This window comes from Cornus florida, unplaced genomic scaffold (genome assembly GCF_030987335.1).
Source record: "Cornus florida cultivar Cherokee Brave unplaced genomic scaffold, ASM3098733v1 CherokeeBrave_3.0.0_Hap2_Chr05, whole genome shotgun sequence".
NCBI lineage: Eukaryota > Viridiplantae > Streptophyta > Magnoliopsida > Cornales > Cornaceae > Cornus > Cornus florida.
Genome location: NW_026775575.1, coordinates 58,354,283 through 58,369,290, shown reverse-complemented (window position 1 = coordinate 58,369,290; position 15,008 = coordinate 58,354,283). Strand labels below are relative to the sequence as shown.

General features: G+C 35.6%; 1 protein-coding gene across 1 annotated transcript; it reads right to left on the bottom strand.

Moving 5' to 3' along the window:
- Nucleotides 1–486: 486 nt before the first annotated feature.
- Nucleotides 487–12,342, bottom strand: LOC132306557 (mitochondrial import receptor subunit TOM40-1-like). Its single transcript, XM_059803987.1, has 6 exons — nt 12,068–12,342; nt 11,867–11,949; nt 7,210–7,240; nt 5,785–5,852; nt 1,048–1,143; nt 487–960 (listed from the first exon to the last, which is right to left on the bottom strand). Exons 3-6 carry the CDS (start codon nt 7,235–7,237, stop codon nt 904–906), a joined length of 249 nt encoding a protein of 82 aa, XP_059659970.1. The 5' UTR covers nt 7,238–7,240; nt 11,867–11,949; nt 12,068–12,342; the 3' UTR covers nt 487–903.
- Nucleotides 12,343–15,008: the final 2,666 nt, after the last annotated feature.

The window sequence follows — 15,008 nt, the reverse complement described above, 5'->3', positions numbered from 1 at the left end:
TGAGAGGCTTCAAATTGCTGGAAGGAAATCATTACGAGGATAGAGCATACAAAGCAGAAAATGTACCCGATCTTGCTATGCACCACTTCCATCTTGGTGTAGAGAGCACCGTACATGAAATTCAGCTCAACTTCCATTACTCCAAAACCGTCTTCACAAGTCCTGTTAATGAAAAATTGTTGAATTTCAGGATGGATTTTGGTATCGCGCCTGCCCTCAAAGATTATTCTCGCATGGAGAGTTTGAAGTATGTGTAGCCAAGTTTCACTACCTCCAAGTCGCTGATATGCTCTCCCTTGAAAGTTTCCAAATGTATAACGTCATTGTACTTAAATTATTCGCTATCTGATACCACAGTCACTTGAAACAAAACCAACAAAGCCTAACCAAAGGATCAACTATTTGAAGAGCTTGATTCTTACAGCCTCTATGATCAAATAATGCTGATATTCATAGGGAAAATCATGACATTGCCAACAACCAGGCAGATGTTAGTAAAGCCTCACATTGAACATATCCACTCGTTGATCCGGTACGAAAAAAATATAGAGAAAATCATGATAAACCTGGAGTTTTACTGCAAAATGAATTCTTCTAAAATCATTACACAAACCTCTACTATCGTTTGAGAAATTAATCAAATTGTTAAACATCTAAATTTCCAGTATAGCAAACCCTGGAAAACTTTAAGGGAGTCTAAATAATAATAGCTCCAAACCGCAAAATCAACCATTACATATACGATTAACTTGCAGCAGCTAACACTGCTCCCCACAAATAATGTTACCCGAGAAGATGTGCAAAACTGATTCTTTGTTCTGCATCAATATGCAAAATTCAACCCAAAAGCCAAGTTGAATGCTGCAATGAGCATAAGCACAACTGAAATAGAGTGTTTATCCCCTATTCTCCTACTGCCAACCCAAATACGAACTTGCAATCTTTCTTACAATGATCTATCTGCAACATATAACGTTGGAAGTTAGTAAGAATAAGGTCACGGTGTGGAAACTAGTAAAAGAACGTCAAGCACATGTTAGTTCTCACCTTTGCAGAAAGAATGAAATTAAGACCCATATTTAATTGCTCTTCCAGGAAAGCAGACGTGCAGCCATTGGAATCGACCTTCCCTCTAAGGCGACACTGAATATACATAACAGCAAATCAACCACAATGATAATTACTTGAAATTCTACTTTTTGCAGCAAAAACATCAAACTCAGTACGAAAATCTAGCATAATATCATCTGCGAAGTAGACTTGGGAATTTCATAGCAACAAAACCTTCAAAAGACTTGACAAGAAGGAATAACATTGGCCACTTTTCTGCTAGTATTTCTAAGAGGTAAAGAATCATATTAACTGTTAACATTCATAATGACAAAAACTACAATAATATGATCGACATCAAGAACAAGATTAATAAACAAACCAGATAAGAAATTAATTTACTGCTAATTGTCTCAATCTTCCTAGATAAAAACACTTCGTAGCCTAAATACTCAGATTTTGTTTTAAAACAAAACAACAAAGCATAGTTTACTATCATACTTCAAATTTTTCTTTAGCTATCGGTAGTGGGGGCAAAACTCCCCACCCTGACCGGGCCTGCCCCGTTCGGGGAATCAATTATGTAAATGGGGACGGAGATGGGGGGCTGCTTTGAAAAACCCGGCGGGTTTTGGGGCGGTTGTGGGAGTGAAAAAATTAAACAGGGATGGGGATGGGGAATGAGATCCCCGCCCACCACCCCAAACCTCCCCATTGCCATCCCTAGTTATTGGAAGCATAGAATAGTTCATCAGGTTTGCCAATAAAAGTGTTAATGATCAAGCCACGGCACATACAAAGATGACATGCAATAGTTAGCATAGTTTTTACTCCAAGAGCTATTAACTTTTCTAAAACTAACAGTATATTTCTTATAGAACACTTCAAAGACTGAAGAGCCATCTTTTAAATGATTCACTGTTCACAAGACAACATCAACCAATATATAGGTCCTAAAAATACATAAATTACCTCAAAATAGAAGTCATTTGTAGGTAGATCCGGAATTCCGTGCTTACAATTACTCTGCGGTTACAGTTGCTAAATGGACAAATGCTAGAAGTCTAGAACCTGGGGCAAAGTTGGTTATTGGCCAATGTAAAAAGGCACTGGTTGGACCTGAACGAATATCACCTAGCATTTGAATGCCTGCCCCAAACAGGACTAATCGGGACATATTCAAAACACATTGGTAGTGCTCCTAGATCATAATCAAAATAATGAATCCCTACTCATCATCATCAAGGTTGGAGATCTTGTTTGGGCGAGTTTGATCTAGCCAATCTCAAGCTCAGCTAGCTATAGTTCAACAAAAACAGGGCTCGACTTGAGTTCTTTTTTTCCTTTTCTTTTTCCAAATCTAAGAATGCTGTATATACATATACTTTATTTATGATATCTATAGAATTATGCTAACATATAGATACATCATACATTAATCTCTCCCGGTGGAGAGGGAATAGAATTCCAAGCAAAGGTTGCAGTGTTGGGAGACAGAAGGGCGGGTGGGTACCCAAGAAAAATGGACCATTTAGCTCAAGCATCAAACTTGATGAACTAGCCTTTAAATAAGTCTAATTTGGTCTTTTACTAAACAAGCCTTAAAAATCCGTCATACCAACTCCGCCCCTATTCCGAGACGGGTTTGTAAGGTCTAGCCAAACCTGCCCCACAACTCCGGCCCATTGCCATCCCTACTCATCAAGGTTGGAGATCTTGTTTGGGCGAGTTTGATCTAGCCAATCTCAAGCTCACCTAACTATAGTTCAACAAAATTAGGGCTCGACTTGAATTATTTTTTTTCCTTTTCTTTTTCCAAATCTAAGAATGCTGTATAGTGCATATACATATATTTTATTTATGATATCTATATAATTATGCTAACATATAGATACATTAATCTCTCCCAGTGGAGAGGGAATAGAATTCCAAGCAAAGGTTGCAGTGTTGAGTGACAGAAGGGCAGGTGGGTACCCAAGAAAAATGGACCATTTGGCTCAAGCACCAAACTTGATGAAATAGCCTTTAAATAAGTCCAACTCGGTCTTTTACTAAACAAGCCTTAAAAATGAGCTTGAGCCCAATTCATTTACTCAATGAACTAACAAGAACAGAGCACCACTTTGTTCACAAACAATTCAATTCATTTGCAGTCCTATAAGGCTATAAAGTATTACGAAATAGCATGTCTTAGTCTCTTAGATAATTTTGCTTTAACAGAAGAATAAACATATACGATATTTATTTTTGGGGAAATTTGAATGTAAATGCTAGTAGAATAACAGCATAAATTTGAATGAACATAGTAGCCATCAAAACCACCTATTTTTTTCAATTAGACAACATAATTGCAATGTGGCATATATTCATTAACATTGCCAAATTCAGCAATCAATAATTTTTACAAGGCCAAACAAAAGAAAAAAATACAATCGAAGGCTAAGTCTGCAAATAAAGTGAACTATTTGTGAATAACTCAGGGCTCCTCTTAGAGAGCTAAGTTTGTGTTCATTTATCAAGTAAATGAGCCAAATTGAGCCAACTTTTTAGGCTCATCAACAAACCAAGCCCAAATATTGTCAGGCTTGGCTCGCACAATCTTATGAAAAGACATAAAAGCTAGGCTCACTAAACCCAAATTTGTTTCATCGATAGGACTCGTAAGTTTTATTTCTAATAAACACCCAATCAGGCAAAACTTTGATTCATGTAGCCATACTTTATTTCATTGTAGGTTCATTAAGCCCAATTTTCAGCAAAACCCGAACTGCTCATAGTACACCCTCAAATCTAAACAAACCTGAAGATTTTCCTTATATCAAAACAGTCCTTAGAATATAAAATCATTATCCATAATCTTCTAATCCTTTTCTATCATCTCACAAATTATAACTCTATCTTTAATCTCTCCAGTTTTTTCTAGTTACGATAAGCCTATGATCATTGAAGATCAGTCTCGGTCCCATTTCTCTTGTCCAAACTTACAACTCTCTCTAATCTCTTTTGTTTAACCGAAGTGTCTTTTTCAATAGAAGAAGCAAAGGGAAGCTCTCTCACCTAGGACATAGCATATAAAATGAGGCCAGATTTAGGTGTGTATATCTATTACTGTATCTCTCATGTATGTATATATATTATTTCTTACTCTGTATGTTACTGTATCTTTTTTCAAAAATAGTTAACTATAGAATATAAATGTATAACATCACTATGTATCTATAAATTTGAAAAAGAAAATAAGAGAACAAGCTCAAGTTGCCATGCTGCCCAAGCACAAGCTTTGGTGAACAATGACAACCAAACGATTCAAACCTGAGATTTGATAGGTCAAGCTCATTCGAACACAATCCGAGCTCGATAACCTCTCCAACCTTAATGAGCCGAGCACAAACATTTCACCCGAGAGTTTGGCTAAGGTTAGTAGAACAGATTTTGGCTCAGCTTCAACCTAGGATGTAAGCCAACCGAACTACCTTGCGTGCCCCTTCCCCAGCAGAAAAAGAAAACTCTTGAAGAAAGCTATTTGATAAAACTGTAGAGATCGGCTCAGCTCAGTTCATTTGTTGTCCTACCAAAGGCATTTTGGCTAGCATCCACTTTTCTTCTAACATTACGCTAGACACGAGAATCAAAAGATAATGATCAATGTCGTTCTTGTGTTTTTCTTCCCTTGTTTATTACCATCTGCTGCAGCTAGTGGAGCTTCGGTGCACTTATTGTTCGTCCATTTAAATTATTCTTTGTTCTCTCATCAGTAAATGTTTCTTACAAGGAAAATTTAAATAACTAAATAAGAGTTTCTATTGGAACAAGAAGGTGAAACATTGAAAACCATCGATATCAAGAAATGTGTAAATCGGAAGCAGGCACTCATTGTTCACCATGTAGCTACTCAAAAGAATAGAGAAAGATTTGGTTCGCCAAAGAACACAATGGCATGTTGCACAAGAAATAGGATTAAGCCTTCAAAGGTGAAGTATTGAAAACCATCGATATCAAGAAATGTGTAAATCGGAAGCAGACCCTCATTGTTAACCATGTAGCTACTCAAAAGAATAGAGAAAGATTTGGTTGGCAAAAGAACACAATGGCATGTTGCATAAGAAATAGGATTAAGCCTTCAAAGGTGAAGCATTGAAAACCATCAATATCAAGAAACGTGAAAATCAGAAGCAGACCCTCATTGTTCACCATGTATGTACTCAAAAGAATAGAGGAAGATTTGGTTGGCAAAAGAACACAATGGCATGTTGCACAAGAAATAGGATTTAACCTTCAAATAAGCGTACAAGTGGAAAAACAGAAAGACTCAATTAGAGAGAGAGAGACTCTATTATAATTCTTCAAGACAAGATTTCAACAAATTTGGTACAAAATTAACTACTCGCAATTTGGTGGTATTCAAAGAGATTTTTAGCTCACTTAGATGGTGACATCCTCTAACAGCACTGAGGTGACAGTTATTGGATAACCATTTCCACAGTAAGGGAAGAAATGTTATTAACATGCGATACATTTCATAGACTGATAGGCTATAAAAACAAATTGTTGGAATTGGCAGGCTTGTTGGCCCAGTTTTTGTATATTGTACGCATACTTGAGTGAAATAAATCATATGTCATGGATTAACAATCAAGAATGTTAACTAATAATCAAACATACAACAATCGTGAACAAGAGAATATGCAAATATTTATGTCATGGATATCAAAAAAATTCAATTGCAGGAGTTACCTGTCGAAGGATGTAATCATAACCAAAGCTTGCTGTGACGTCTCTTGACATGTAGTTGTACATGAAGTCTGCTGCCAGAGAAACCAACATGGATGAATAGTGTAAGAAATCTGTTTAAATAACAAACCAATAAGGGCCTGTTGGTTATATGTTTTACTTTGGTGTTTTTGTTGCAGGGCTTCATTTCAGGCCCAAAAACAAGTTTGGTAGCACTTGTTTTGTTTTAAACAGTACTAAAACATTGTTTTAAATAGTAGTAAATTTGAAACACCAAAATGGTGTTTTTTGTTGTTTCAATACTGTAGCCCAATAAAAAGCACTGTAGCGGGAGAAGTAAGTTGGGTCTAACACTGTAGCGGAGGAAGTAACTTACATGGTAGTTTGCAACATTTGGCCCGATGTTTTCTCTCTCCTCTGAAACCCTAGAGAAGGCGATTTGGGAGGCGACTGCGATATATTGTGAGTACTCTCTCTCTCTTCTATTTCTCTCCTTTGATGTTGCTTTACTTCCGAAAAACCTCTTTCTTCTTTCTCTGATTCCTGTTGGTTCATCTTCCCTTTCCTTCTCTCTCTCTAAATTTTTTCACGTTCCTACTCTTCGATAAGAATAGGGTTTTGAAATATACAAATTCCTCCTCATTCTGTTGTGATCAGCGAAGGAGCTGCCTAAGCCTACCACGAATTGGTCGATGCTTTGAAACGTCACTGGTTAGCGTTCTTACTACTAATTTCTTAATTTATCTTCTTCTTCTTCTTCTTCTTCTTCTTCTTCTTTTTATTTATTTTATTATTATTTTTTTTAAGTTACATGATTACACACTTAGGTCACACAAATTGTATCTTCAAACAACTTTTCTAGTTTTTAATTAAATTATTGGTTTTTATTTATTTTTATTAAAGTAATACAGTGGGTTCTGCTATTATGAGCTTTGATAGCAAGAAAGGCAATACAGTGGGCTGTTCAATTGCAGCTCCACACGAGTAATTGAAGGGGATTGTGTTTCTTTTTCTGATTTTTCTTCTTGCCTTGAGTCTATTGCTGTGATTGAAGAGGATATTAGATTCCTCATACATTAGCATCCTCAACTCATCTGAGTGTAAAATTGGTGAGGCGTGAGACCAATAAAGTTGCTAATTTTTTGGGCCATATGTTTCCAACTGATGTGTTAGAAATTGCAGCTTCTGATTGTATCTTTGTTTGAACATAACAATGAATGTTGTTTTGCTTTGGAAAAAGAAAAATTAAAAATTAAAAATTAAAAATTAAGAATATGTACGTATATATATATATATATATATATATATATATATATATATATATATATGAAAATTCTATTTGTTACTTACTGAAAAAAGAAAAAAAAAAATTTCTATTTGTTTCAAACAAAATGCATGAAATAGAAAGTTGAGAAATATTCATCATACCTTGATTGACCATATATGCAACCTTCATTTCCTTAGAAAAAATAAAGGCAGGGTTTCTTAGTGAAGAAAAAGTCCTAAAACTGATTTAATCTGGAAAGCAGGGAAAAATTGAAGCAAGTGTGATTAATGCTTTACCTGCTTTTAACTTCATAATAAAATGGCAGAGGCTGTTCATATTTTAGAAACAATACTTGAGCTGCTTTTAAAACATCATGAGACAGTTTAGTCCATATCTAGTGTGGGTGTGTTAGAGAATAGAGGAAGAACCAATTTGTAGTATGAGAGGACTGTGATGAATGGACCTTCTGTGTAGCATTTATCATGCCATGCCCACTGTAAACTTTAGGTAGCCAAGTGCAGTTGTTGACTGCATCTTAGGGAACTTGTTGAACAAAATGTCGTGTCTTTGGAAATAGTGCATACTAATAAGAATTTGGCTGATATTCTCACTAAACCATTAGATGCTTCTAAGTTTTCTCATTTTAGGAAATCTATTGGTGTCTGTTGTCTTGATTAGATGCATTGCAAAGACATATTCTAGAAAGGATTTTCATGCATATCTTGAGTATCTAGATTATGTTTTTGGGAAGTTGAGCAAATCATATTGATCGAGTATGTTGAACACAAGGAGTTTCATGACAAATGGATGATATGTGTAAAACATACTATGGCTATGATTTGATGAAAATTGGTTTCGCTTACTTATTTCGTATAGTAAATGAATCATTGATAATACATTTACTTGTGTTTGATGTCATTGTTTTGGTCAAAGATAATGTTGATACGATTGATCATTGTCTTGGAACTTAAACTTTCTATGTATGTTTTAGACCAAAAGAGTAAAAAATAAAATAAAATAAAATAAAATAAAAAAGGTTTGGAATGAAAATATTTTGAAAAAGAAAGAAAAATATTTGTTGTCTTAAAAAAGGTGAGATGGAAAAGGCTACCTTTGTTGTCCGAAGATAAAAAAAACAGTTTGGAATGAAAAGATTTTGAAAAAGAAAGAAAAATATTTGTTGTCCGAAGCTACCTTGACTCGAAACAAATGGGAATAAGGGAAAGAGCTGGCTGCCCATAAGAGTGAAAACAGCCAATGAGCAAAAAGAAAAATGAAGCACAAAGAGAGAAATAAAATAAAAATAAAAATTGTCTTTTGCACATGTTGATTGTTTGATTTCTAAGGATATGTGATATCATTGATTTATTATCTAAAATTAGAACAGTTGACAGATCATATGTTTTTGGAATTTGGTGGTGATTTTACTACACTTATTAAGTTTGTGGAACATAAAAGAATTGATCTTGGTTATTTGTGTTAATACATATAATCTTGTGGAGTTTACATTCTCATTGGTTTCAATTTACAAGATTTATATGGTTGGTTGCTTCCTATTTCTATGATTTTTCTTCTTTGAGACCCTTGTTAATTTGTGACAAAAAGGGGGAGAGATATTTTTTTGCATTAAGGGGGAGAAATATTGATCATTGCATTCATATTGCGTTGATATTCAGGCATTATTAGCTTTGCTACTTTATGCTTGTGTTTATTTTCTTGATTAAACTTCACAGTAGTTGTGTTTAAGCTAATGTGCAGATTACAAGTTGCTATAAGTGTTGAAGCTTCATGAGGTTCAAGAAAAATTTCCGCGATTTATTTCCTTTTAACAATCATTGTAATTTACTTTCCTGCTTGGGTAGATTGCTGAATTGTTTTAAAGGTTGCTTCATGAGGTTCAAGAAAAATTTCCGCGATTTATTTCTTTTTTTTTTTTTTTTTTTTTTTGATAAGTAATAATAATATAAAAAAAAGGCATTCAAAAGGGGAACGCGTCCCTATTACAAAAATGGATCCAGGACTAAGGCCCCAAAGAATCCAAGAAAATAATTAAATCATCAAAAGAAGAGTAAGAACTCTTCTTCACATAATTGAAAAGAGAATGAAGAATGTGATGTTTCACCATTGCCGTAGACCACTCTTTATCTTCAAACATTCTACTATTTCTCTCTTTCCAAATACACCACCAGACACAATGTGGGATAACTCTCCAGAAATCGTGTACATCCCTGCTCACGCGACAACCTCTCCAAACATGAATCAATTCCTTAGTAGATCGTGGCATTACCCAACACATGCCAAATAGCCCAAAAATAAGATTCCAACAGTCATATGCCACAAGGCAATGCATAAGGAGGTGGTCAACAGACTCCCCATTATTCTTGCATAGACAACACCGATTAACAATACAATTGCCCCTTTTCTTTAAATTATCAACTGTCAAAATCTTTCCCCAAACAGCGGTCCAAACAAAGAAAGTCACCCTAGTTGGAGCCATGGATCGCCAAAAAGTTTTCCACTGGAAAACATAATTAACAAAATGAGACAGACATAAAAACAAAGACTTTACTTCGAAACGACCGTGGGAAGAAAGAACCCAAATCAAATCATCATTACCTTAGCCAACACCCTCCTGCCGATACAGAAGATCCAAAAAAACACAAACCTTATCGATCTCCCAATCCTGAAAAGAGCGCCGAAAGTGTACATCCCACGTAATCCCACTGCTATCAAGACGATAACAATCAGCTACAAAGGCATGTTTATCGACTACAATACCAAATAATCTAGGAAATGAACGAGATAGTGGTTGATCACCACACCAAAGATCTTCCTAAAACCGAACGCGACGTCCATCATGAACTTTGATCTGATATTAGCAGAAAAGGCATCCCAACCCTTCCGAATAGACCGCGATTTATTTCCTTTAACATTCATTGTAATTTACTTTCCTGCTTGGGTAGATTGCCGATTTGTTTTTAGGGTTTTGTCACGAAATTGCCAAAGGGGAAGATTGTGAGATATATATTTTGTAATTAGCTAATTTCGTTGTCAAAACAAGTCCGATCGAGTTGTAATTTTTCGGTTCAAAATTTCAAAAATTGAAGATCGGATGCGGATTTGAAGAAGTTCAAGTATTCATGATATACTACACTCCGAAATGATGAGAACAATGCTTTAAGAAGTTTTGAGAGGTAGTGAGAACATTTAGAAAGGGTTTTGGAAGCTTTTAAGGAATAATTTATATTATGTCCATCTTGAACTGGTTCAACGAGGCTGAACTGGTTCAACATCAGCAGACCTTCAAGACCGGCCATCTTGAATCGGTTCAATGGGGCTGAACTGGTTCAAGAATCCGAGGGATTCTTTGCTGGTGGTCATCTTGAACCGGTTCAAGGGGGCTGAATCAGTTCAAGAAGTCCTAGTAGTATTCCAATTTCAGTTTCCTTCTTTTGATTGTTTCCTTTTTTTTTTTTTATCCTAACTTCTTTCCAAGTCCTATGCACGAAATTTTTCATATTTTCTAAGGGATTAGGACTTTATAAACTCTATATAAACCTTGTTAGTCTTCTAGGTTTATTTATAGCTTTAGGGAAAATCAATTCTATATTTTGAGAAAGCCTTTTAGAAAGAGAAAATTCATAAAATCAAATCTGATTGTTCTGAATTTATTTATGAGAGCACCCGCACATATTCATGAGTGATTTAGTAGTGTTGTTCTCTATATCATCGAAATTGGAGCTATATTGAAGATTCAGAGATTCCGAATAAAAAGCAGGATTTAATTCTTCTACATCGAGTTCAGATCTTGAAGAACAAAAGTAAAAGTGATCATACTTTGAAAGGGTTGGAGCATTCGAGGTGTGTTGTTTGATCTACCTGCTACTCTTCTATAGAGATCAAGCATAAGCCTGAGGTCAAGTTGCTGTTAGACGAGGAGTCGCAAAGCCAGAGGATTGTCAGCAATTGGTGTTTGGTAGAACGATAGAGTGTGAGCCAGAGTCAAAGTTCAGTGTACTTTGTTTCAAACATAGTGGATCGGTTTACTTTGGACTGCACAGTCCACAAGGTTTTCCCACGCAAACAGTTGACGTATTTTATCAACTGGGGTTTTCTCGCTAAAAATCCTGGTGCAATCTCTTTAACCCTAACTTGCTTTACTTTTAAGTATTTATATTTATGATTGTGAATGTTTAAATTGATCATATAATTTAATCAATTGTAAATTGAGCAAGTTGACCTAATAATCAGATCTAGGGCATTAAAGGAGCTAATCACAATTAAAATCAACTAATAGCTTCCGCACCCCGCTTTAACACTATTTTCACACAGATATCTAATATGTCTTCTTTTTCAATCTTGAAAATACATAAGAAGCTTCAAAGGTGCATCCAAGCGCACCTAGGATATTTAGGATTGAAGAATTTCTTTTAGGTCAGTAGAGAGTTGAGTTGTGGATTCACTCATTTACAGTCGCCTCATGTAAAATCGTCACTAGGATTAACACAAAAGGCCATACTCATAATACTTCCAAACAACATCAAACTACTCATCCCTCTTGCTTAATTATATGCTTAAGCATAGCTAAAAGAATAACCCCCTTCATGTTTCAAGCTCAATATGCAACACAACAGCTCATTTCAAAGAATTCCACATACTTAACCTAAAATGAGTGATACAATGCTCAATTTGGTTGCCGAGAAACCACACAAAAGTAAAATAAATTAAATTTTCAATCTTACAATTCCTGATAAATAATTTAGACATTCACATACTGAAAATAAAGACAAAAACAATAAGAAAAGAAAAAAATATTACATCTTTGGTGTCAAAGCCAAGATGACGAATAGCAATTCTGATAATCTGAACATTACCAGCCCCGTAATCAAGAAGAGTCACCACTGCAATTAAGAAAAAATACAAACAGTAAATGTTTGATCAAATGGCATGTATACAAATACAAGTAAATATATTCATATATACATATACAAATATACATATATTACAGAGAGTGTGTACCAGAATCATCGGCTCCAGCAAAGGAGGCGCGAACTGAGAATCTTGAAGAGGATTTGAATTTGAAAGCCTTTTTATCGAACTCGAAACACCTGAACTGTAGAGAATTGGTACCGGACGAGAAGGACGATGAAGATCAAACAGTCAGGAACTGTGCATAACAAAATGTAGGCGTCTCCATTTGCTCTTTATCTTCCTTCCGCTAGGGTTACATTGATGTCAATTACTGGCTACTGGCGCTATTTGCTAGGGTTAAATGTAGGCTCTGCGTAAGACGAAACCCAAAAAAAAAATGGTACAATCGTTTAAGGCCCGTTTTGTAGCAACCCACTATTATGATCATGTATTGTGGGCTGTCCAACTAAATCAGTATGGACTGACCCAAAGTTTAAACTCAATTACATTATACATATAATAAATAAATAAATAAAGTAATGTTCATTTACCAAGAATTGTCCTTACAATTCCCTCTAATTGAGTATAGATTATTAATACAGGAGCAACTAATCAAATGTGTTCTACTTTATCTTTATTTTCCTCTTATAAATCATGTCCAACTTCAATCTTTTGTTCAATTTACGGATGGGTTGAATGCACCTATCACGCATATTAGAATTGTTTATTGTTCATCTTTCATCCACTATTTAACTTGATAACGTTTTCTTCATCCTATCATTCAAGTTTCACTTAAGATCTCATGGCCATAGAATCGCCCCAGAAACTGTTTGAATCTCACAAAACTTAACTTAAGATAAAATATTGATGAACTCGAAGGAGCAAAGGAAGAACTATTACTTGAATTACTTGGGTCTCCTCACCATGACCAATGTGTGATCATAGTGCAAGAGTCATACAATTGCTACATTGAGGCTCTTTGCATACAACCAACTTTTGTTATTGCATGGTCCAATCTTTGCTAGCCTTTTCATGGAGACAGGTGATCCAAACAGGGCTCTTCAAGCAGTTAAGCACAAACCGACATTTTTAGATGCCTTATTGAACATAGGAAAGGTGTGCAAGGCTTTGGGAATGTCACAAGTGAGGAAAAAAAAAAAAAAAACTTGTTTAAGCCGAAGGAATGGTACACCTCACTAACAGTAGTGGTGGGACTTACTGGTGAGGTCCACTTTTTTTGTGAGTGAGGTGCACCATATCTTCGGCGCACACACTATTGTGAATAAGGTGCATCATATCTCTGGTTTAAACAAGTTTTTCTCCTCAAGTAGCTATAGTGTGTCATCATCTCCACATTGAGTGATAATTTTGTCCTAACTATAATGACTACGTTAAGGCTTCATTTGGTTAGATAGAAATAATAAGAAAATGAAAATAAATGAAAATTATGTAAATTACATGGACCTCCCCTATGGTTTGCCATAATTACATGGACCTCCACTAAAAATAAAACTAACCTACACGAACCTCCCCTCGTAGTGATGAACCATCAAATATATGGGCTAACAGACCTATCTAATTTATTGAAATGTCCTCAATTTGTTATGGTAATTGACTGAACTACCCATTTGCATTTAGATATATATGTATGTATATATACAAACATTTTGATGGGGGTTTTTAGAGAGAGAGAGATTAACAGTGGAGAAAGCTTCAGTTCTGGTAAACTTTAACACGATGAACTTCAACCTTTAGGTGGGTTTCAGTGCGTGTGCTTCTTATTTTCGGTGAACTTTGTTTCAGTGGGTGTGCTTCTTATTTTTGGGGGTGTTCTTTTATGGGTGTGCTTCATATTTTTTTTGTTCTGGTGAGTTTGCTTCAAAGACCCAATTAATCACTGGAGCTACTTTCTCCAAAAAGGAATGTGAAAAATACCTCATCAAATTGGGAATTCCAGCAACATGTCAGATTCCGGCAATTGGGTGTTGTTTTTCTTTGTTGTGGGTACCATCTAGCTCGTCCACCATCATCGCCACCATCGTTGGATCACCACGTCTACCATTTTAGCCACCGCAATCACTGCATCTTGTTCAGCCTCACCCGCATCGAAACTCTCGACAATGACGTTTTCCGAAGACGTCGTGAAGGAATCAAGTCTCGCTGCCTCTGTTTTGATCAGGACTTTGTACAAATTTTTTTTTTTTTTTTTCGAGATTCACTAGTGCATGTAGATCGTGGAAGACATTGATTCTTGCTTATTGTTTGATCTATTGAATCCGGAACAACTGTATAACTGTTTTTTTTATATAAAATTTCCATTCCTCTCCTCTCTTTCTACTCTGTAAATCACACCACCACCACCATCTTTTCCGGCAGATGCAGAGCTACTGAGGGCTAACCTGGGCTATAGCCCAAGTCCAAAAATAATAATAATTAGTACAATTATACATCAGTTCACAGCCCGGTCCATATGCAATACTACTCTTCCTCTTAGCCCGGTCCATATGCAATACTACTCTTCCTTTTAGCCTAGTCCACTTTGCAATTCTAGCTCTGCCCCTGTTTTTCGGTGAGAAATTCCAACGAACCACCACCACCCTTTTTGTCCGTCTTCTCTCACATATTGCTTTCTTTCTCTATATTCAGTGCAAGTTTCCTCTCTGATTGAGGTTCTTGTACTATTATACTCAAGGAAACTTTGAAATTTTTAAGATTAGAATATATATACACAAACACTAATATATGCAATCCATTTCTTTGACACAGGTTATATATATAAACTGTTCTGAAGCACCCAAATTTGATGCTACCAAAATCTGTTCCTACCAAAAATTGATATGTGATGCTTGTATGGTTATACATACTCAAGAGGTAAAATGTTTGTAGGTTGATAGGAGGTGGTGGTGGTGGTTATTGGCCAGGTGAATAATAAATTCATCATTGACTCGCGCTGACTGATATATAAGGGAGATCCATGTAGGTTAGTTTCATTTTTAGGGAAGATCCATGTAGGTTAGTTTCATTTTTAGGGGAGGTATATGTAATTTTG

Excerpts from the sequence above, each read along its gene's own strand:
- LOC132306557 (XM_059803987.1), bottom strand. The coding sequence starts at position 7,237 with ATGAAGGTTGCATATATGGTCAATCAAG. Across the intron at positions 1,144-5,784 it reads ATGATTACATCCTTCGACAG|TGTCGCCTTAGAGGGAAGGT; the intron begins GTAACTCCTGCA and ends ATGTATATTCAG. Across the intron at positions 961-1,047 it reads ATTTCATTCTTTCTGCAAAG|ATAGATCATTGTAAGAAAGA; the intron begins GTGAGAACTAAC and ends TATATGTTGCAG.